The sequence below is a fragment of the Sapajus apella genome, unplaced genomic scaffold (genome assembly GCF_009761245.1).
Source record: "Sapajus apella isolate SASKATOON/1434 unplaced genomic scaffold, GSC_monkey_1.0 scaffold25, whole genome shotgun sequence".
NCBI lineage: Eukaryota > Metazoa > Chordata > Mammalia > Primates > Cebidae > Sapajus > Sapajus apella.
The window spans coordinates 22372269-22397730 of NW_022436965.1; the positions used below are offsets into that span (position 1 = coordinate 22372269).

Sequence of the window (25462 nt, forward strand, 5' to 3'; positions counted from 1 at the left end):
AGGGCTGGAAAATAGGATCAGCCAAATAAGATGAGTCTGGGAGATGAGAGAGAATCTAGGTGTCCCTAGGCTTCCTGTAGTTAACTGATGTAAACAGTGAAAAAGCATATTGTTGAGATTAATTCTGATGATGTCCACAAGATGGTAGTGATGAGGCTAAGGCAGGGTTTCTCAACCTGGGCACTAATGATATTTTAGGCTGGAAAATGCTTTGCTGTGGAAAGCTGACCTGTCTATACAGAATGTTTAATAGCATTACTGGCCTTTATCCACTAAATGCCAGGGGCACCCCCTCCCTAGATGTGACAATCAAAAATGTCCCCAGGCATTGTCAGATGTCCCATGGAGGACACAAAATAGAGTTGAGAACCACTGGGCAAAAGGTTAAAAGGGAGAATACAGAAGGGTCTCACCTAGAATATATATGGAGAGCTCTGGAGTCTGTTTTTATTTTTAAATTATCATACAGTAAAATGGTTTTTTTTTGTATACATATCTATGAAGTTTAACCTATGTACAGAGTTGTGTATATACCACAATCAGAATACAGAGCCATTCTATTACCTCAAAAACCTCCCTCATGCTCAATCCCTTTACAGACACCCTGTTCCCACCCCTAACCCCTGGGAACCACTAACCTGTTCTTCATTGTTACAGTTTTGTCTTCAAAAAATGTCATAGAATGGAATCATACAGTATATTATGAAGTATATAATTCTGGAGACTGCTTCTTTTGTTCAGCATAATTAGCTAGGATGAATCTAGTTCTATGTCAGTAGTTCATTCCATTTCTTGAGTTTCCTTTTTACCAAATGTTTAACTATTTTAATATATCAATATTTATTTATTACCTATTAAGTTCTAAGGCATGGAGGCCTTGGCACTGTCATATATTGCTGCATTTAATCCTAATAAATACTAGCCCCTATTATTGTTCTTGTTTAATACATAAAAAATTAGTACAGAAAGTTCAAGTATCTTGCATAAAAACACAAAGCTTGTATGTAGCAGAACCTAAAATAACATTCAGGAATTTTGACCCTAGAGCCCATACTCTTAAGTGCTATGCACTTATTGGTGTAGAGGCCTACTAATAAGTAAACTGCAGGGAGGGAAGGAAAGTGGTAGAGAAATTAGATAGCTTTTAATTAAATCCTAAATCAGGTCCAACATTTTTTAAGTAGATGTTTAGAATATTTATATGACCTACATTCAGATATTTAATTTTTGGAATAAATCTTTGGAAATGTTTTACATAAAGACTAAATACTGGTTTTAACTTTCTTAAAACTTTGTTAAATTAGTAGGAAATATACCAGAAAAAAAAAAAAGAATTTTACACAAGACACAACTGGGTTAGGGACTGTTTGATATTCCATGAAGGACTTCAAAATAATGTTTAAGGAGAGGGAAAGAACCAAACAAAGCCTTGATCTTTTGCTGCTATTGGCCAGAATCACATTGAGTAGAACAGCTAGAGAGACCAGCAGCTCTTAGAAGTCAGTTCCTTACCTGGTAACGCCCTGCATCCAATACAACCATTTTGGGTGTCACACTATTGCTGGCCTCATAATCTTGTAGTGGTACATGAGCCTCTGTAAGCTGGATTCCAAAGAGAGTACCCAGAGAATTACTGATGCAGTACCTTTAAAAGAAAGAAAAATCTCACTATCAGAATCTAATTTAATTCATTCTAAAAGTATTTGTATTTTAAAATCCCTAACAAAAAGAAAGCGTCTGAGATACTGTTATAAACTGGGAAAAAATAAATTTGGAGATTCAGAAAAGTCATATAAATAAATAGCAATACACATAATACAACAGGTTATTACTGATAAGCAACCTTCTGATTACCAGATAAAATTTTACTTTTATTTTAAAGGTATGGGAATGAAGGTAAAGATCACTAGGATTCCCAAATATTTAAGGCAAGGAGAGGGCAGCAGCAGAAATAAGACTATAACCATAAATCATAATTTATCCTCTGAACCAATATCACCTGCTGGGCTACCAGAGAACCCAGATATCTGGGGCTCCAGGTACTTTCACTACAAAATGAGAACAAAGGTCTATGTGTTGGAGCACCCCAACAAGGAAGCAATAAGTGGTTCTGAAAGTTCACCCATATTGCTAAGGACAGGTGACATGAACAGAAAATAAAAGTAGTATGATGTACAAAACCACCTTTATTTTTATTTTTTTTGTCAGTACATAGTAGGTGTATATATTTATGGGGTACATAAGATGTTTTGATACAAGCATGCAATATGTAGTAATCACATCATGGAAGATGGTGTATCTGTCCCTTCACGTATTTATCCTTTGTATTATAAACAATCCAATGATACTCTTTTAGTTATTTTCAAATGTACAATTAAATTATTATTGACTATAGTCACTCTACTGTGCTATCAAATACTAGGTCTTATTCAGTCATTCAAACTATTTTTTTGTACCAATTAACAATCCCCACTTCCCCCTCACCCCTCTAGTACTTACCTTCCTGCCTCTAGGAATCATCCTTCTGTTCTCTATCTCCATGAATTTAATTGTTTTGATTTTTAGATTCCACAAATAAATGAGAACATGTAACATTTATCTTCTTGTGCCTGGCTTATTTCACTTTACATAATGACCTCTAGTTCCATCTATGTTGTTGCAAATGACTGAATCTCATTCTTTTTTATGGCTGAATAGTACTCTATTACGTACAAGTACCACATTTTCTTATTCATCTGCTGATGGATACTTAGGTTGCTTCCAAACCTTGGCTATTGTGAACAATGCTGCAACAAACATGGGAGTGTAGATTTTTTTTTTTATATATTTCCTTTCTTTAGGGGATATACCCAGCAGTGGAAGTGCTGGATCATATGGTAGCTCTATTTTTAGTTTTTTGGAGAATCTACAAACTGTTCCCAATAGTGGCTGTATTAACTTACATCCCACCAGCAGTGTAAGGGTTCCCTTTTCTCCAAATCCTCACCAGCATTTGCTATTGCATATCCTTTAGATATAAGCCATTTTAAGCCAGCGTGAGATAATATCTTACTGTAGTTTTAATTTGACCACCTTTGTTTTAAAAGAGCATTGTGGAAACAGATTTACCCTGGCTGCCAAAGCAGAGCAAGCAAAACAGCGCAAAATAATTTAATCAGAATACAATATCATGAAGCACCTCCTCTCCCAAACTTACGCAGTCTTCTTGCAAACAGCTAAAGCACAGGAGAGAATATCATTTTCTTCATGCCACTTGCACCTGTACAAAAAAAATGGACTTTAATATCCTAACTGAAATGGCACTGCTTAAAGGTTTTTACATGCCAGATTCCTATCTGAAATCATTTAAAAAATGAGCTTACTCAAAGATTAAAACTTCAAATTTAACATAAAGAATTTTAAAAGAACAGATTTTAACGCTACCTTCTCTGATAAAAATTCATGACACTATGCAACCTACACATAACCATACAGTCAAATTTTACCTTGAAATAAAATGAGTTTCTCTGGCACACTGGTGACATGCGGTCATTCAACATTTATTCAATGTACACTATTTGCCAGGCCTTGCAGTAAACACTAGTAATATAGTATTGAAAAAACAGAAACTATTGTCCACATGAAACTTACTTTCCAGTGGGAAAGACAGACCAGGAAAGATATACAAGCATAATACACAGTACATTAGAAAACTGAGAAAGTTCTAAGGAGAAAAAAGAAGATGACATAAAATATTAGGGAGGGGTAACATTTTAGATAAACTGTCAATCAATGAAAGGCATCACTGGCCAGGCACGGTGGCTCATGCCTGTAATCCCAGCACTTTGGGAGGCCGAGGCGGGTGGATCACGAGGTCAAGAGATCGAGACCATCCTGGTCAACATGGTGAAACCCCGTCTCTATTAAAAATACAAAAAATCAGCTGGGCATGGTAGCTCGTGCCTGTAATCCCAGCTACTCAGGAGGCTGAGGCAGGAGAATTGCCTGAACCCAGGAGGCGGAGGTTGCGGTGAGCCGAGATGGCGCCATTGCACTCCAGCCTGGGTAACAAGAGCGAAACTCCGTCTCAAAAAAAAAAAAAAAAAAAGGCATCACTGAGAAGGTGGTATGGTAGTGTTTCAACGGAGATCTCAGGAGGTGATGTTGGTGAGGAAATGACCGAAACAATTTGCATAAGTCAATACAAGGTTACAAGCACTGACACAGCACACTTTCATGACAAGAGATGCTATAAACTTGTGTATATCTTTCCCATGAGTACAGTCTATTAAGACTTAGAGCAGCTCTACTTGCACAATACAAAGCTTACCTAAACTTAGCAAAAAGACTTCATTTAAAATTACAAACATACTAAACAGTGTAAGTGTAAAAAGTCCATTATTTCAACTGCATGAAAGTTATTTCATGCATGGACAAATGGAAGACTACTTAAAAATAATGAATTTTCCACTGTTTTTCCAAAGAAAAGTGATCCAATAAATGTGGTGGTTCACAAAACTGTTTAAATGAAGACTTAGGTTAAAACAAAAGCTAAGTTATATATACATACTATGTACCAACAAAAATTAAAACTTAAGAAAACAAAAAACCCTAAACTGGCTGGGCACGGTGGCTCATGCCTGTAATCCTAGCACTTTGGGAGGCCTAGGCGGGTGGATCACTTGAGGTCAGGAGTTTGAGACCAGCCTGGCCAGCATGACGAAACTCCGTCTCTACTAAAAATATAAAAATTAGCTAGGTGTGGTGGTGCATGCCTGTAGTCCCAGCTACCTGGGAGGCTGAAACATGAGAACCACTAAACCAGAGAGGTAGAGGCTGCAGTGAGCCAAGATCAAGCCATTGCACTCCAGTCTGGGTGACAAAGCGAGACTTAGTCTCAAACAGCAACCACCACCACAAACAACAACAACCCTAAACCTAAGTTTTTAAGACAACCACACAGAATTTTCATGTAATTTTAGAAGTAATTTTTACTTTCCAGCTAGTTTTGCTCCTTGTCCAGAACTTAATAAACCCCAAGAGTTTAACCGTTATGTCATATACACATTTTCCATTGGAGATCAGATTTGAAATGAAGGAAACTGAAAAACTAATAATATACTCTAGGATTAAAACAAACACACAAACAAAACCTTACAAAATTCTGATCCCAGAAGACAAAAAGCCTCCAAATCTATGGTTCTGCCATTAAAAATGACACTGTTTTGATCGTTTTTATACTCATACGTCTTAATCCTCTTCCTCAAAATTATTCCACCAATCTCCCTAAAAATATGAGCTTATTTTCTAGTAAAGGAAGGTTCATTGTATAAATGTGTCAAAATTCAGAATGGCTTTGTATACTTTGTTAAGCTAAACTCACAGCTTCCTCTCAAGACTGCAACATAATCTTCCTCACTCAAATGATGTGCAGCACAAAGATCTTACACTCTTTTCCTCTTTATCTCAAAAGGTCCCTATGACCTCCTTTTCTATTTCAGCATTAAGATTCTTCTTTTCAAGGATAACCCTGCCTTTACCTGCCCTTATGGACCACTGTCATCCTATAGTTACATATACGCTGTAGTCAAACTGACTTACTGGTTTTTCTTAAACAGTCTTTTGGCTTTCATTTCTGTTTTTCATTTTGTTTTGTTTTGTTTTGAGACGAGTCTCATTCTGCTGCCCAGGCTGGAGTGCAGTGGCGTGATCTCGGTTCACTGCAACCTCCACCTCCTGGGTTCAAGCAATTCTCGTGCCTCAGCCTCCTGAGTAGCTGATATTATAAACGTGCACCACCATGACTGGCTAATTTTTGTATTTTTAGTAGAGACAAGGTTTTACCATGTTGGCCAGGTTGGCCTCGAACTGCTGACCTCAAGTGATCCACCCACCTTGGCCTCCATAGTGCTGGGATTACAGGCATGAGCCACCGTGCCCAGCTGGCTTCATTTCTCTAAGTCACTATTCAGGCCATTTTTTAACTGGAAAGGTCCCCCCATCAATCCAAATCTCTGCTCTAAGAAATTCTATCTTCACAGAGGAAACAAATAAAATATTTATTCCATATAGTATTTAGTAGTTTTTAAACCCTCACAACACTTAAGTGACATCTTTCGCATCTGATTTTTCATAATTATTTGAAACTCTTTTGAAATTCTACCAGAATTTACCATATATGACTAGCATTTTCACACTAGAGTCTTATTGAGCAGGAGATTCTGAGGTTAAGGACAATTGCGTCACTCTTTCCCACATTTCCCAAAGAAATTTTCCCATACAAGTGCCTTATGTACAAGAGCAGCTCAAATCCCGCTAAATATCAAAAGCTCATTAAATTGGACTAAGGAAAACTATTCTAAAGTGGTAAAGTATAAAACTGTATCTTTTTTTCTTTTTTGAGGTAAAGTTTTGCTTTTGTTACCCAGACTGGGGTACAGTGGTGCCATCTTGGCCCACTACAACCTCTGCCTCCTGGGTTCAAGCGATTCTCCTGCCTCAGCCTCCTGAGTAACTGGGATTACAAGCATATGCCACCACACCCGGCTAATTTTGTATTTTCAGTAGAGACGGGGTTTCTCCATGTTGGTCAGGCTGGTCTCGAACTCCCTACCTCAGGTGATCTGCCTGCAATGGCCTCCTTAAAGTGCTGAGATTACAGGCAAAATTTCATCTTTTAACACTACTATTGCTGGGGGTTCTGGTTCAAGATGGTGAATTAAACACATGCACAAATTTATCTCTTCTTGCTCCCAAGACCCTATGAAGATGACAGCCAAAGAATAAAAATGGTACATGTCCACAACAAAGGAAAAAAGCAGAAAGAGGTCTCCAGAGAAGACAGTTTAACAAATCTGTGCGGGAAAAAAAAAATGGTAACTGGTGAAGCTGGACAGAAGTCACAGTCTTCAGTGTTCACAGAAGAGGATACAGCAGAAGGAGGTCTGCCTATCAGAACTCAGGAGAGGCTTTGGACTTATGAACATGTCTCTACTCACAGAGCAGAAAAAGAAGACATGAGGCTGAACTTCCGGAAAAAGAACAGTCTACTTCCCTGACCCCCGATGCAAAAAAGTAAACTGTTCTTGGAAAATCAGGCAGCAAGAATGGTTGCTTGTACCCTAAAGCAAAGCCTTTCATATTCCGGCATTTAGGATTTTGCCTCCAAATTAACATCTCTCTCTCTTGTCTGCTTTCTTTACAGGAAAGCCTCATCAGTTAACAATCCCCACTGAACAATATGGAACACTTACTCAGCTTTATAGCCTCATTTCTAAATATGAGCGCAATCAAGGATAATCAAGACATTCAAGAAAAGCCTGCAACGTGAAAAAGAAGGAAACAGACCACAACTCACAACCCAGAAGAATGAGATAATCCAGGGAACAAAAGCAAACTAACAGCTCTAACAGCTTACAGAAGAGTGTGTAGAAACGCAGAGTACTTTATAGTGGCAAAGAAGACCAACTACTTCAAGGGGATTTATGAAATTATTACATCCAGAATCCCAGTTTTTCTCATGTCTTCAACCCTCATCAACACTGATGATGGCTATGATGATTTGTGTAACATAGCAACACTTATAGGCTGAGAGATACTGAGACTTCAAAAAGCCTCTGCCCACATTTTAACTTATCAGAGCTTGTCAGGGCTTGTGCTGAGTCCTGTTCTCTTTCTGCTGTTTGTCAGAGTGATCTCATCTACATGCTGTGAGGTATATTAAGGCAGAAGACTTGTCTTTCTGTATTATATCTTCAGTGCCCAGCACATAGTGAAAAGAATGCTGACACTACCCAAACCACTTCACTGAACTCTAGGTCAGGACCACAGGTTGCTTGCCTGCTATCTACAGATGTGATGCCTCACCAGGACCTCAGAACATTGTAACCTTCTTGCTCCTCTCTTCCCCATCTATCCAGTAGTATAAACCAGAAAACTGGGTGTCATCTTTCATTATTTCTTTGCATTTTCTCTCCCTGGGTCCAGTCCATCAGCAAGGTCTACTGTCTTTTACCAATTTTAAATCAACCTATTCCTCTCCATCACTCCACCATCACCCTAGCGCAAGCCATTTCTTGCCTGGATTAGAGAAATCATCTAATAATCACAGGTTCCATACTTCCCTTTTTGCCTCCTTATAATACACCCTTTAATACACTGAATTAAAAATTCAGACCTTTTAGATGTAATCTGACACTTCCCTAATTGATAAAATTCCATCTTATGGCTAACAAGGCCTTGTGTTTCTGACCCCCCAATGGCTTCAACCTCATCTTATGCATTCTTCATTTCACTCATTCCTCCCCAGTCACACTGATTGTCTAACAATTTCTAGTAAACACCAAGCCTTTACCTCAATGCTTTGCTATCCCTCTGTCCAGGGTGCTCTTCTTACCATTTTTTGCATGGCTGCATGTTTCTTCCACTTCGGTTTTCAGTTTTAATGTCACACTCTCAAAGTCTTCTTGACTACTCTATAAAGTGGTCTACTTTTCTACACATTCTTCTCTGTTAGAGTGTCCTGTTGATTTTCTTCTCAGCACTTATGATAAACTAAAAATTACCATTTTCTTTATTATGTACTGTATGTTTCTTTCCTACTTAACTGCTAGCTTCTTGAAGGCAGGAACCACATTACTTTTGCTCATCTTTGTACCATCTCCTGGCACAGAGGAGATGCTCAATAAATATTTGTTGATTAAATAAAGGCTGCCATATTTTAGTCAGCAGGTCATAGACAGTGAATTAGTCCAAGAACATCATGACAAGTAGCATCAGGAGACTAAGGAATCTATAAAAGTTATAAATATTCTAACCTCCAAAACAACATGTTATTATTAACAGCCTGTTTACTTAGGATTTCAATATTCAGTTTGTCTAACTCTACTCAATCTCACCAATACAAAACCTACCCATTTCTCCTGGAGCTAGAAAAAACATTTATCACAAATTTATTACAAACTTTAAGGTCTTTTAGTAGGCGTTTAAGAGCAGTGCTTGGAATAAGTTTCATTCGCTTATATTAACAGATTCTGTTTCTATTGTACATTACAATCCAAACTCCCTTGTAAAATATTATACATTAGAATCTTATTATGTTATGAAGCTCAATGGAAAGTAAATCCATCCTGTCCAAAGAAGTTTAGTAAAGCGCCTAAAGTACTATGTAACAGTTTTACCTTTAACAAAATCCCATGGCATGGACCTCAAATAATGTCTTAAATTAGAGCTACTCTAATCTTGCTGCAGAGTGTACCTACTCTGCTGAACTTGACACTGTATTTCCTCAATTATAAAACACATTTTCTTCACATTTTAAGCAAAATTAGAATGCACTTTACAATTGAAGGTATTCCACAATATCTGTTTGACAGTCTAAAAATAGTTGCCACTGCCTAAGGATGTACAAATTTAATTATTAATTTTGATGGTAACCAGACATTTGCAATTCTTCAAAATTTTAGTCAATAAACCATTTAAAGATTATTTGAGGACATAATAGTTTGTCCCTGAAAACTTTCTTTTGACCTCTTCTGAAAAGATCAAGAAAAAACCAGCATCAAAAACTTGCAGAAAGGGTATGCTTAGAAAAAACCCCCAAAGATAACAGTGGAGTTCTTTTTTAAGAAATGCTATGGCCGGGTGCGGTGGCTTATGCCTGTAATCCCAACACTTTCAGAGCCCCAGGCAAGCGGATCACAAGGTCAGGAGTTTAAGATCAGCCTGGCCAATATGGTGAAACCCCGTCTCTACTAAAAATACAAAAATTAGCCAGGTGTGGTGGCGGGTGCCTGTAGGCCCAGCTACTTGGGAGGCTGAGGCTGGAGAATTGCTTGAACCCAGGAGGCAGAGGTTACAGTAAACCAAGATTGTGCCACTGCACTCCAGACTGGGCGACAGAGCAAGACTCCTTTAAAAAAAAAAAAAAAAAAAGAAATGCTGTATCGCCAACACTCTTAATGGCACAGAGGACAATAATGCATAAAAACATGGACAATGAATGACCCAATGAGAAATTTTACAAATACTTCAGCCTGTGGCTGAGGTAATGGTACATAAATCCAAAATCCCAACATATCATCCATAAACTTTACAGATTAACAAGAACAACAACAACAAATGTGGGGAAAACAAAATCTACACCTGCAGCATAACTAGAGGAATGCTAAAAAGCTCAGTTATCTATAAATACAAAAATGAAAACTTTAATTTTCAGTGGAGCAATTTCTCAATCTCCTACCCCAGCCTTTATATGGAGTGGAGCCCAGAAAAAAACTGTGGGGAAGAAAGAAAATAGAGAGCCTAAGATTAAATTAAAATCATTCTTACAATGAGGAAGCCTATTCTTCATGTAAATATTCAAATAGTCCTAGTAGATCAGAGCATTGACTATAGGAAAGTGACTGGGCTAATAAGTGAACGAGGAAGAGGGAAGGGCCCTTTAGAAATTAGGTGGAGAAAAAAAGCAAAGGGGGAAATCCAAGATCATGCAGGAAAAAAAATTTGAAGAACCTACAACCACATTCCTACCATCCCGAAAACATTCATTAAAGAACCTGTACTTTGTCATGATGATAGAGAGGAAAGTTCTTGGAACAAAGACTCTCAATCAAATCTCCCCCTAAATTATCAGGCTTGTCCAAGAAATACAAAGGAGCAATGTATCTTTATCTATAAAAAGCTATTATAGGAAGAAAACAAGCTATCATTAAAAAAAAATAGCCATGCATGATGGCCTTACACCTGTAATCCCAACAATTTGGGAGGCTGAGGCAGGAAGATCGCTTGAGGCCAGAAGTTTTACACCAGCCTGGGCAACATAACAAGACCCTGTCTCTACAAAAAATGAAAAATAACTAGGTAGGCATGGTAACACATGCCTGTAGTCCCAGCTACTGAGGAGACTGAGGCAGGAGGATTGCTTGACCCCTAGGAGTTCTAGGCTGCACTGAGCTATGATTATGTCACTGCAATCCAGCTGGGGTAACATCAAGACTCTTTAAAAAAAAAAAAAGAAGAAGAAGAAGAAACTAAAAAGAAAATAGAAAATGAGAATCAAAACACTTTGGCTGATAACTTCTCATACTCAAGCCCCCTCCAAAAATATGAAGGAGAAAAAAAGCATAACATTACTCTATTAGTCCATTCTTACACTGCTATGAAGAAATATTCAAGACTGGGTAATTCATAAAGGAAAGAGGTTTAACTGACTCATGGTTTGCATCGCTGGGGAGGCCTCAGGAAATTTGCAATCACGGGAAAGGCAAAGGAGAAGCAGCTACCATCTTCACAAGGTAGCATGATGGAGTAAATGTAAGCAGAAGAAATGCCAGATGTTTATTAAATCCGTCAGATCTCATGAGAACAGCTAGAAGGAACCACCCTCATGATCCATTTATCTCCACCTGGTCTAACCGCTGACATGTGGGGGTTATGGGAATGACAATTCGAGGTGAGATTTGGGTGGAGACACAGAGCCAAACCACATGAGATTTGGGTGGGGACACAGTCAAACCATATCAGTTACCATTCCATGTTAAATTAAATATTCTCAGAAAGGATATGAGAATACGGAAACACACCCTGCATGAGAAACATTGAAACTAGAAACCAAAATAAATAAAAAAAGAAAAAGAAATGAGTTAAATCAGGAAAGAGAGGGGAAAAAAAGAAAAAAAATTACAGAAAAGAGCTAAATTACCAACTGCTCAAGGCTGAACAGATTCATTTTTAAAGTTAATAAGAGAAGCTGAAGAAAGCAGAAACTATCATGAGAATAAACAAAGTAAAAAGGGTCAGAAAAAGTGATTAAAATAAAAGGCAAAAAAGATGAAACATATATATATATATATATATATATATATATATATATATGACTCCTTTGAAAAAGAAACATTAACAGTGGAACAAAACTAACATTAAACTATGATCTAAAAAAAATCTCCAGAAATAGAACCTGATTCTGCATATTGTAAGGGCTCACCAAATGCTCAGTAAATGGACCTGCATATAAACTCAGAGAAACATCCTAGTGAAAGTATTAGACTTTGAAAAAAGATTAAGGTCTCCAGGCAAAACAACTCCAGTCAAAAATATCAGATAACTAAGGTCAAGAGAATTAACAGACCAAATTTCACAAAAGGAACACACAAAGCCATAAAATGAAGTTGCATTTTCTAGAAACTCAAGGAAATACTGTGTAAAACATTAGCAAAAGTTTTAAACAATACAATCAATGTAGATCATGTATGTGTGTGTATATGTATCTCAAATGCTATATCCTGAAAAGAAAGTATATTCTCATATGACAAGAGAACAGTCACAAAAATTGATAATGTTAAGTTAGCAAAAAATAAACCCCAAATACCAGTAACTTCCATAAAGTAAAAGTATTACAAACATTTTCTGATCACAATGTAAAAACACTGGAATTTACTAAAAGAAAAACAAAATGTAGAAAGTCCTTCTTGCCTGGACATTTAAAAGCCTTGTATTTAAAGAGATAGTGGTTGAAAATTAAAATGACAATTTGTTTAAAATGGCAATGAAAATATTGCATGCAAAAAAATCTATGTAATTCATTGAAAACAATGATTAAGAGAAAATTCACTCTACTATAACACATCAAAAAAATCAGGCAAAAGATAAATGAATTACATTTCCAGCCCCTAAAACTAGAAAAAGAACCACAACATACAAAGAGAATAGCAAAAATTAATTAGGAAGAGAATAGAAACACAGGTCTAATAATTAAAATCCTATTGTTCTCAATAAAAGACAACACACTTGCTTACAAAACAATGAGAGCACAAATACACAATGACAAGATAACCACTAAAACAGAAGAAATTTAAAAAATTTTAAGAGACTGCACTTCTTTGCAGACCTTTAAACAAATAACTTTGAAAAGCTATATAATATGTATCATTTTCCAAAAACATACAGATTACCAAAATTTACCCCGTTAAAATTAGAAAGCCTAATAAAATCAATTTCCATAGAAAAAGTTACAAAAGAACTGCCCCTACAAAAATGCACCAGTCCCAGATATGCACAATGCGCATGAGAAAAATTTTAAAACATATTTGAAAGACACAAAAGTAGATTTGAGCAACGGAAAGATGTCCCTAGTCTTGGAAACAACTCAACATTATAAATATTTTAGTTATCCCCAAGTTAATTTATAAATTTAATGCACTAACAAGATTTTTTTATGGAACTATAATAAAGTGACACTTCTGAATATTATTGTTGTTTACACAATGGAAATGCTTTAGACATTCAAAAGATAAATGAGCAAAAATGGAATACAACAAGCCAATGAACTTAACTATTAGTATATTCCAAAAGAATAATTTGTACTGAAAGGGGAAAAAAAGAACCTAAATAACTTTTGAACAAAGTATTTTGACTACATACTTTCAGACTAAAAACTATTATAAACAAACTCTAAAGAGTTGTATGTCTTTTTTTCAAAATAGCGGTTATCATACAACTCTGAAAAATATTGACAGCCCAGGCTCTCATGCTCAGAGAAAGAAAATGTTTTAAAAAGTAATAAAAGCTAGAGAACTCTACGGCATTGGATTGAAATTATATGTTAAGTGTGAACTCATGGTAAGGCAGAGATGGATAAAAAGAGTAAGAGACCTAGCTACAAACAGATGTGTATGTATAGTGTAAACCAACCACACACACACACACACACACACACACACACACACACACACACACACACACACACAATTTCCTAGCTCTCTCCACTAAGGGGATCTAGAATCAATGACACTCTAGTAAGAAATGAGCACACCTACCAACCAGATCCCATCTCCTAAATATTATGTTCCAGTAAAAGAAACCAGAGATTCTTGGAGAAATGGCTAATCCAGGGCTAGAACAGAGAAAGTAAAAGATAAACCTGGAACATTTCGTGCCAAACAGAAAGCAAAGAAGCACCGTTAGATAGAAAGCAATGAAGCAATGTCAAAAGGACACACAAACCCCCACTTGAAGGTATTCCCACTGGCCATTTATGGAACAATTTGATCATAAAAATAAAATACAATAATAGATTATAATGTGTTGAATAGTAATCCATGAGTGCATGCTCATATAAATGAAAAAAATAAGTGGGTGAAAAGGAGCAGCTTTTTTTTTTTTTTTTTTTTTACAGTGGAATGCCAACCAATAAAAGCAGAAGGAATAATCAAATTAGAAAAGTCACTTTTCACAATGACAGTAATAACTGACTCAGGCAAAAACTGGCACTGGATACTAAACTTGTATATGAAAGTTTGAGGAAGAGAATATCTACCCAATTTGAAAGTATTTCCCCACAAAATATTTATTAATTATATGGTAAAAAGCTGGGAGCAGTGGCTCACACATGTAATCCCAGCACTTTGGGAGGCTGAGGCAGGTGGATTGCATGAGGTCAGGAGTTCAAGACCAGCCTGGCCAACATGGTGAAACCCCATTTCCACTAAATATACAAAAATTAGCCAGGCACAGTGATGGGTGCCTGTAATCCTATCTACTCAAGAAGCTGGAGCATGAGAATCGCTTGAACCTGGTAGGCGGAGGGTGCAGTAATCTGAGATTGTGCTATTGCACTCTAGTCTGGGTGACACAGCAAGACTCTGTCTCAAAAAAAAAAAATATATATATATATATATATATATATGGTAAAAAAATAATTTTCCAATAAAGAAATATTGACAGGCATTATTTTAAACAAGTGATCAAAGTTATCATTATCAGTATAGGGACAAACTGACATCATATGCCTCCAGATACGACACACTGAGCAGTCACATAATCACTTCTGCGGTATTCCTGCCAAAAATACATACTCTCAATTTAACCATGAGGAAATACAGATAAACTCAAAGTAAGAAACTATTCTATAAAATAACTGGCCTGTACTCAAAAATGTCCAGATCGTGAAAATAAAAGTAAGACTGAGGAACTGTTCCAAATTAAAGAGACATAATAACTAAGTGCAACATGTGGTCCTGGATTGGACTCAGAGTTTTTTTGGCTACAAAAAACATAGTGGAACAATAATACATTAAGAATATGGTCTTCAGATTAGATAATAGTATTGTATCCTATATCCAATATCCTGATTTTTATAATTACACTATGGTAATATAAACGTTCTACATACACAGACACACCCATGCACGTACATACACAGTAAAAGCCTACAGCACCCAGTATTCCCAGGCAGTCTCTCATATAAGTACTAACCAGGCCAATCCCTGCTTAGCTTGTAAGATCAGACAAGATCAGGAGTGTTCAGGGTGCTTACGGCTGTAGACTAAACATTCTTATTCCCAGGAAACACATATTGAAGTATTTAGGTGTAAACAGGCATAATGACAGCAACTTACCCCCAAATGGTTTTAAAAAAGTATACATATATTTAGGAACAAAATCATAGAAAATGTATTAAAATGCTAGCAATTAAGGAAACAGAGAATAGCATACTTTGTATTATTCTTGCAACTTTTCTGTAAGTCTCAAATTATCTCAAAATAAAAAATACTTTTGCCTATTCATTGCACTTATAAATTATTTTATATGTAAGTACAAGACTTCTATGTGATAAAAATCTGTCTAAATAAATCTAAGGACATTATTTTATCAGCATAGAGATTCTAAGTGATAAGAGAGAACAGTTTATTGGCAGTTTGTTTTTAGCAGTACACAAGTAACAACAATGTATCTTACTATCAATCAAATTTTATATTCAAGAAAATACAATGATTCCAAGCTTAAATGGGAAAATATTACACAAAAAAACAAAAATAATCCTACCATATTTTCTCAAGTCAGAAGTCAAAATGACTCTAAAGCAAAAATGCTAACAATACCTTGTGTTGCTAGAATAATCCCACATGGCCACATCTAGGAGGCTTCGAACCCAGGTTTTAGAGGGTTCCTTGAGAAATTTTTGCTGGTAGATCCCCACTAGAAGGTCCTCTACAGTAAGAAGTTGTAGATCTTGCCTGATTTCTTCCATTAATAATAGAAAAACACATACAGTTAGTAAATTTAGATACTTGGAAGATATCAAAATGGAAACAAATACAGATACTATAAAGCACTTCTGCAGCAACCCAGAGTTTTACTTACCTGATAACTTTGCCATATGCTTCAAACACCAGTTGACTCTGGTTCTATCATCAGACTGGAGAAAGCAAAAAAAAAAAAAAAAAAAGAGAAAGAAAATTACTTGCATCTTCTCCTACTTTAAATGACTTCTAATGCTGGTCCTTTCAAAATGGTCGTAGGGGGCACAGAAGAAAGACTGAAGAGTTTGTGACAACGAAATGAAAACTATAAAAAATTGACATATATTAGAAAATACTACTGCTATTATTAATCAGTTACATTTATACAGAAATGTTAAGAGACTTTATGAGGAGCAAGAGAGTCCTAGGGTACACAAATGAAGAAACCAATGTTAAGAAAAAGATCAGGTAATCACCTCATGGTTAGACTAAGTAGCAAAGTTAAAACTCAATTTTTCAACTCCAAGCCTGGAAGAATATAGTCTCTCTAAATATTACAAACGTAGAAGGGAAGGGGTTGCTACAAAGACACTTCTGAAGAAAAGATAATCTTGTTTGGAAAGATTGGTGTACAGAATGGAGCATCCATTCTTTTTTTTCTTTTCCCTACACTGCACTTATTGGTAAGATATTTTGGAGCATTCATTCTTAAGAATAAAAAGACATTGCAGATTGTTCAGAAAAAGGAACTCCAGAAAACATGAACTCTACCAAAACAGACACATATTTAGCTTTTGCAGTCTTCAAAATCCCTCCAAATTGGAGAAATTTTAAAAATAGGCATTATACCTAATTACATTCAAAACAATTCAAAATAAATATGTTTTAAGACACACAATGAATACATAGACAAAAATATACAGGCAAAAATTCTTTGGTTTATGGTTCTTTTAGTATATAAATTGATATCTTAAAAGAACTTCTAAACCTGAAATTACCTTGCAGTAGATGGGTGGCCAGTTCCCCGGATTTGGATGAATAAATTTGTAAAGGTTTTGTAACACAGTTGCTTGGCTATGCCCAGATTCAAAATTTGAAATAGGAATCTTGTGACTAGAATCACCTGAGGGAAATAAAAAGAAGTTCAAACTTTGAGCAAGACAAATATTATGGGGTACGTATGGAAGTAGGGGTATAAGAAGAGAGTAGTGGGTAACACATAGTTAAGTACTTGTACCCAGACCCATTTTGGTGAGGATTTTATGTATTTTAACCCACAGTCTTACAGCTCTATGAGAACTAAATAGTAATGACTGCTTTATAAAAAGTTATATGACGCCCACTCACAGGAAAAATAAAGCCCAAGTAATTTAGACCAGCTTTCTCACAGAAAATAAAAAAGCTTGAGGATATTAAGATCACACAGAGCATTAGGAATTAATGGATTAAGAGAATTTTACATAATTTTTACATACTTTTTACATAATCTTTGAGAAGATTTTACATAATTATGTCTGAGGAGATCAAATCAGAAATTTTAGCATAAAATTGTTAATTATTTTTAAAAAGATTTAGTAAGCCAGGTGTGGTGGTATGCACCTACAGTCCCAGCTACTTGGGAGGCTCAGGCTGGATCAACTGAGCCAGGAGTTTGAGCCTGCAGTGAGTTATGATCACACCACTGCACTCCAGCCTGAGTGAATGAGTGAGAATTCCATTCTCCCTCATTCTCCCCCAAACAGATGCAGGAGTTATTCAACTTCTAATGATAGACTAGGGAAAAGCTGAACAGATGAAACACCTTCTTCAAAGACCTGCAGAGATAAAAATGGTGAGGAATCATGAATCATGGGCCCAAAATCTTGGAAAGGAACAAATCTTAGAGAGCTGAATCTGGCAGTTGTATTTGTTTCTTCCCAGGGTCAGTTACCAATTCTGGAAGTGGAGATTTAGAGGCTGAGAAACAGAACAGAGTTTCCACTCAACTCAGAGCTGGTAAGAGCTAAATATTTTATTGCAATATTACATAAAAAATTTATAATTAAAAAAATTCCATTGTCTTCTGTCTTCCATTGGTTATGCTGTGAAGTCAAATGTAAATTTTACTAATAATCTTTTGGTGATTATCCAACCATCCTTCCCTTTTTTCTAGTAAAGGCCAGCTACAAATGGACTTTCGTAAGGTCTAAAGCCCAATTTAAAACCATCTCAATTCCTGAAAATGGATTAAGATAATCTGACACGCTAGTGACTCCAGCTTTCTGACAGACCTAATCATAAATCTTCTTTGGAGAGAAATAACAAGACCTCATATACACTATTTAGCACTCAAAAATAGGCATATGAAGAGATTCTGATAGCTTTATGGAACATCAAGATAACCAACAGACTATAAAATCAACCTCCAAAAGAAGATCCCTGTAAGAGGATTATCAGATGTGTAACACTTTAAAATAACTAGGCTTATTATGTTTAGGGAAATTAAAGACAGTATTAGTAATTTCTCTAAAGCCATTAAAAATAACCAAATTCAAAAACTGAAAATCTATTCCCAAACCTATTGTATAATGGCAAAATAACCTTGATAATAAAATTAGGTAAAGTTAATCTGTCTTTAACATAAATGCAAAAGTCCTAAAACAAAATAGTAACAAACCAAACTCAGTATTTTATATGTGACATATACAGTAACCACGATGGGCTTGTTCCTGGAAGACAAGGTTAGTTTAACACTAGTAGATTACCACATGAGGCTGGAGTGGTGGCTCACACCTGTAATCCCAGTGCTTTGGGAGGATAAGTTGGGCGGGCTACTTGAGATCAGGAGTTTGAGACTGGCATGGCCAACAATGGGGAAACCCTATCTCTACCAAAAATACAAAAATTAGCTGGGTGTGATGACATGCACCTATAATTCCAGCTACTCAGGAAACTGAGGCACGAGAATTGCTTGACCCAGGAGGCAGAGGCTGCAGTGAGCTGAGATCATGCCATTGCACTCTAGCCTGGGTGACGGAATGAGACTGTCTCAATAAGTAAATAAATGGCCACATGAACAAAAGACACAAATCATATGACATGCAGAAAGAACATTCATTAAAGTGTGCAACTGCTATCTCCCTAGCCAAACTGAGAATATAAGAATATCTTGAAGATGCTGTAGGTTCAGCTCCAGACTGTCACAATAAAGTGAGTATTGAAATGTCACACAAATATTTTGGTTTCCCAGTGCATATAAGTTACGTTTACTGTACTCTAAAGTTACGACTCTTAAGTGTGCCATAGCATTGTTTTAAAAAAGAACATATATATTTTAATATAAAAATGTTTTACTGCTAAAAATGCTAATGATCAGCTGATTCTTCAGTGAGTTGCAATCTTTTTGCTGGTGAAAGATTTTTTTTTTTTAATGTTTTTATTTCCATAGGTTTTTGGGGAACAGGTGGTATTTGGTTACATAAGTTCTTTAGTGGTGATTTATGAGATTTTGGTGTACCCATCCCCCAAGTAGTATACACTAAACTCAATTTGTAGTCTTTTATCCCTTACTCCCTTCCTATGCTTCCCTTCCCCGTCTCCAAAGTCCCTTGCATCATTCCCTTGCAACATTCTTATGCCTTTGCATCCTCACAGCTTAGCTCCCACTTATGCGTGGGAACATGTTTGGTTTTCCATTCCTGAGTTACTTCACTTAGAATAACAGTCTCCGATCCCATCCAGGTTGCTGCAAATGCCATCAACTCACTCCTTTTTATGGCTGAGTAGTATTCCATCATATGTACACAAACTTATATACTAGTTTCTTTATCCACTTGTTGACTGATGGGCATTTGGGCTGGTTCCATATTTTTTGCTACTGCAAACTGTGCTGCTATAAATATTAGTGTGCAAGTTATCTTTTTCATATGACTTATTTTCCTCTGGGTAGATACCTGGGAGTGTGAATGTTAGAATTTTCAAATGGTAGTTCTACTTTTAGTTCTTTAAGGAATTTCCACATTTTTTTTCTATAGTGGTTATACTAGTTTAAATTCCCATGCTGGTAGAAGATCCTGCCTTGATGTTGCTGTCCAGTGATTATCAGGGTTGTGGTTGCTGAAGGCTGCAGTTGCTGTGGCAATTTTTTAAAATAAAACAATGAAGTTTGCTACATTGACTGACTCTTCATTTTATGAAGAATTTCTCTGTAGCATGTGATACTGTTTGATAACATTTTACTCACAGAACTTCTTTTGAAATTTAAGTCAATCTTTTCAAACCCTGCTGCTACTTCACCAAGTTTATGAAATATTCTTAGCACTTCATTGTCATTTAACCAGTGTTCACAGCATCTTCATCAGAAGTAGCTTCCATCTCAAGCAACTAGTTTCTTTTCTCATCCATAAGCAACTACTTGTCCATTCAAGTTTTATTGTGAGATTGCAACAATTCAGTCACATTTTCAGGTTCCATTTCTAATTCTAGTTCTCTTCTTACTATCACTTCTCCACTGAAGTCTTGAACCCCTCAAAGTCATTCATGAGGGTTGGAGTCTACTTCTTGCAAACAACCTTTAATGTTGATATTTTGACCTCCTCCAATGAATTATGTATGTTTTTAATGGCATCTAGAATACTGAATCCTTTTCAGGTTTTCAATTTACTTTGCTTAGATCCATCAGAAGAATCGCCATTTCTGGCTGCTACAGTCTTATAAAACATATTTCTTAAGTAGTAAGACTTGAAAGTTGAAATTACTCCTTGATTCATGGTCTACTGAATGAATGCTGTGGTAGCAGGCATGAAAACATTAATCTCTTTGTACATCTCCACCAGAGCTCTTGGATGACTAGGTCTATTGTCAATGAACAGTAAAATTTTGAATTTTTTTTCTGAGCAGCAGATCTCAAAGAGTGGGCTTAAAATATTCAGTAAACCATGCTGTCAAAAGTTGTGCTGTCTTCTAGGCTTTGTTGTTCCATTTATAATAGCACAAGCGGAGTCAATTTAGCATAATTTCCTAAGAGCCCTGCGATTTTCAGAATGGTAAATAAGCACTGACTTCAACTTAAAGTCACCAGCTACATTAGCGACTAACGAGAATCAGTCCTTTGAAGCCAGGCACTGACTTCTCTCTAGCTATAACTCCTAGATAGTATTTTCTTCCAGTAAAAGGTGGTTTCATCTTCATTAAAAATCTGCTATTTGCTGTAGCCACCTCAATCATTTATCTTAGCTAGATCCTCTGGATGACTTGCTGCAGGGTCTACATAACCACTTGCTCCTTCACTTTGCACTTTTATGTTATGGAGATGGCTTCTTTTCTTAAACCTCATGAACCAAACTCTGCAAACTTCAAACTTTTATTCTGCAGCTTCCACACCTCTCAGCCTTCACAGAACTGAAGAGAGTTGAGGCTTTGCTTTGGATTAGACTTCAGCTTAAGGGAATGTGGTGGCTGGAGAATGCTGATCTATCCAGACCACTAAAACTTTCTTCATATCAGTAATGAGGCTGTTTTGCGTTCTTATCATTGGTTGTTCAATGTAGTAGTACATAAATTTCCTTCAAAAACATTCCCTTTGCATTCACAACTTGGTCATCTGGCATAAGAAGCCGAGTTTTTGGCCTACTGCAGCTTTTGATATACATTCCTCACCAAGCTGAATCATTTCTAGCTTCTGATTTAAAGTGAGAGACATGTAGCTCTTCCTTTCACTTGAACACTGAGAAGCCATTGTAGGGTTATTAATTGGCCTAATTTCAATATTGTGTCTCAGGGAATAGTGAGGCCCAAGGAAAGGGAGAGAGATGAGGCAATGGCCAGTCAGTGGAGCAGTCAGAACACATTTAATCACATTTATTGATTAAATTTGCCATCTTATATGGGCATGGTTCACGACACTCCAAAGCAATTACAAGAGTAACATCAAAGATCACTGATCACAGATTCACCATTAACAGATATGATAATAATGACAAAATCTGAAATACTGTGAGAATTACCAAAATGTGACACAGAGAAAAGCACATGCTACTGGAAAAATGGTGCCAATAGACTTGCTCAATGCAGGGCTGCCACAAACCTCAAAATGTGTAAAAGAAATGCAATATATGCCAAGTGCAATAAACTGAAATGCAATAAAACAAGGTGTGCATGTAGAAGGAAACATCTTTATCCTGATAAAGAGCACATACCAAAAACAGGGGTGGGGAAAGAAAGAAAAAAAAAACTACAGCAAATAGCATACTCACTGGTGAAACACTAGAAACCAGTGGTCCTGGTCAGTAGACTAAAACAAAACAAATTTTAAAAATTTTAAATGAAGATATGTAGATTAGAAAGAACAAAGTGATTTCACAGATATGATTAAGTAATTTGTTAAAACTCAGAGTTTACCAATGGGTGGGACAAAATCAAAATACAAAAGTAAACAATTAGAAAATGTAATTTCAAGGGATATAATTTATAACAGTAACAAAAGGCATGATAAACTATAAATTTAACAAATGATATTCAGATCATTAGTGGAGAAAATTATAAAATTTTATTGGAAGACATTATAAATCTAAAAAATAACAGGGAAGCCCAATATTTACAAATATAAAGATTCAATATAATGAAGATACCAGTTTTCTCCAAAATGACCTAATGTAAAACATGAAGAAACTGATTCTAAATTGTGTATGGAAGAACAAAGGGTCAGAGCAGCCATGATATTCCAAAAGAATGAGGTCAGGGGCTTGTCTAAATAGACATTATCAAACTACTATGTTTAAGAATATGATATTGACAGCAAAAAGAAGAATGGAACAAGACAAAGAGAACAAAAGATCTTCCCCCCACACAAACAGAAACATATGATACAGGTGGCACTACATATTGGAGTACAAATTCATTAAGTCAATAAATGATGCTGTGATGAGTGATTATCCACATGGTTAAAAATGAAAGTGAATCTCTCCCTCATACCATACACAAGTCAATTCCACATAGAATAATAACTTGAATACAAAAAATAAAACCTTGTAATTTTTAGAAGAAAAGAGAGACTATCTTTACAACCTTGGGGTAAAGAAGAATTCTTAAATAAGACATAAAACCCCACAAATGATAAAAACATTGACACATTTACTAAATTAAAAATAAAAACAAGAGGCCAGGTGTGATGACTCACACCTGTAATCCCAGCACTTTGGGAGCCCATGGCAGGCAGATCACTAGTTCAGGAGAAAAAGACCATCCTGGCTAACATGATGAGATCCCATCTTTACTAAAATACAAAAAAAGGTAAAGAAAAAAAAAGCTGGGAGTGGTGGCACGCACCTGTAGTCCTAGCTACTTGGGAGGCTGAGGCAGAGGAATCACTTGAACCCAGGAGGCAAAGGCTGCAGTGAGCGGAGATTGCACCACCGCAGTCCAGCCTGATGACAGAGTGAGACTTCATCTCAAGATAAATAAATAAACACACAAACAAAATAAGTGGGGAACAGTAGTACATGCCTCAAGTCCCAGCTACTCAGGAGAGGGAGGCAGGGGATCACTTGAGCTCAGGAGTTTGAGGCTGCAGTGAGCTATGACTGCATCTGTGAAAAAACATCACACTCCAACCTGGGCAACATAGCAAGACCCCATCTCTAAACAAAAAAAATTTTTTAAAGTCTGTTCATTAAAAGACACCATAAAGAGAGTGAAAATATAAGGCACAAACTGAAAACAGGTATCTGCACACAATTTAAAAAACCATTGGCAGATAAGATAGAGGAAACTTCCACAAATCAGTAAGAAAAATGAACAATTCAATAGAAAATCAATGAAAGATACAGAGTTAAAAAATACAGGAAAGGAAACATATACATCAAGCTTGCACAACCTGCAGCATGCAGGCCTCATGTGGCCCAGGACGGCTTTGAATGCAATGCAATACAAATTCATAAACTTTCACTATGAGATTTCATTATGAGAAAAAATTATGAGATTTTTTTGTTTAACTCAACAGCTATTATTAGTTTTAGTGTACTTCATGTGTGACCCAAGACAATTCTTCTTCCAATGTGGCCTGGGGGCGAGGCATGGTGGCTCACACCTGTAATCCTAGCACTTTGGGAGGCTGAGGCGGGCAGATCAGGAAGTCAGGAGTTTGAGATAAGCCTGGCCAATGTGGTGAAACCCATCTCTTCTAAAGATACAAAAAATTAGCCAGGCGTGATGGTGTAAGCCTGTAATCCCAGGTACTTGGGAAGCTGAGGCAGGTGAATTGCCTGAACCTGGGAGGCAGAGGTTGCAGTGAGCCAAGATCGTGCTACTGCTCTCCAGCCTGGGCAACAGGGTAAGACTTCATCTCAAAAAAAAAAAAAAAAAAATGTGGCCCAGGGAAGCCAAAGGATTGGGCATCCTGATATATACAATATGTTAATTACATAGAAGTTGAAAGAAATAAATATATAATTTAAACAAATATGTACGTGTAGTAAAACTATTCAGAAAAGAAATACACAAAATTCAAACACAAAATTCAGAATCGTCATTTTCTCATAAAGAGGGAAGGGGATGCCATTAGGGAGAGATATGGGACTGGCAATGCACTATTTTTTCAGTTGACTTGTGGGTGCTTTGTTGTTCATTAATGTTCTTTATACCTTAAATAAATGTTATAATCTGTTCTGTGTATAGAGGCTTCCTTTGAAAACCTGATGGACCTTTTGTATAGGAAGCTGAAATTTAAAGCAGAATTTCTCTCAAGAAAATCATGAACCAGTAAAATGGAGAGAAGCAAAGCTCCTTTGGTTAAACTGGGCAAGGAGAAGAACCAAGATCTCCTATCCTTACACTCATAGTTCATAAAAGATCAGACAGAACAGGGGTATTTGAGAGATCAATACGCATGTTCCTTAAATACCACTCATATTCTTCATATCCACATGTAAATTCATTCCACTGTGTGACTATATGAAACACAGTCTCCTCTAAATCAGCTCAATTACATTAGCATAGGCATTTTTAGTTATTATGGTGACAGGTGACACTCTAATAGTCATTTATCTTATTTAACTGGCATATTTCCCAGGATTATCAACTTGGCAATTTAAGACGCACTCAAATTGGTAAGCTCCGAACATTTTAAGTTTCCTTGAATGAGAAACATTGTACTCAGTTTTGCCTACATTGAATAATTAAGAAAATATTCCTAGAGTCTTTAATAGATTTTTTTAAAGAACCATACTTTCTGTTAATCTGATTTGAAAAGGTTGTAAAAATAGGTTGTCAAAAATAGATTTTTAAGAAGGAGTTAACAGAATCAAAACAAAGAAGAAACAGTAAGCCAGTAACACTTTCATAAATGAAGGTCTGGCACATAGTAGGGATTCCAATAAACCTGAAACAGAGTTTAAGTAAATATGTGTAAATGAATACACCAGCTAAGCAACCTTTTATATACATATATACATTTATATATATATATATATATATATAAATATATATAT

At 36.2% G+C, this 25462-nt stretch overlaps 1 protein-coding gene across 2 annotated transcripts in view; it reads right to left on the reverse strand.

The window, feature by feature from the left end:
• The window catches only part of MAEL (maelstrom spermatogenic transposon silencer), a 48261-nt gene that overhangs the window by 2742 nt on the left and 20057 nt on the right, over positions 1–25462 (reverse strand). For both annotated transcript variants that reach the window (XM_032291516.1, XM_032291515.1), the window contains 5 exons: positions 16997–17121; positions 16120–16174; positions 15858–15999; positions 3197–3259; positions 1513–1645 (listed from right to left, as the gene is read on the reverse strand). In XM_032291516.1, the coding sequence (XP_032147407.1) occupies positions 1513–1645; positions 3197–3259; positions 15858–15999; positions 16120–16174; positions 16997–17121 (518 nt within the window). The remainder of the gene's footprint in view (positions 1–1512; positions 1646–3196; positions 3260–15857; positions 16000–16119; positions 16175–16996; positions 17122–25462) is intronic.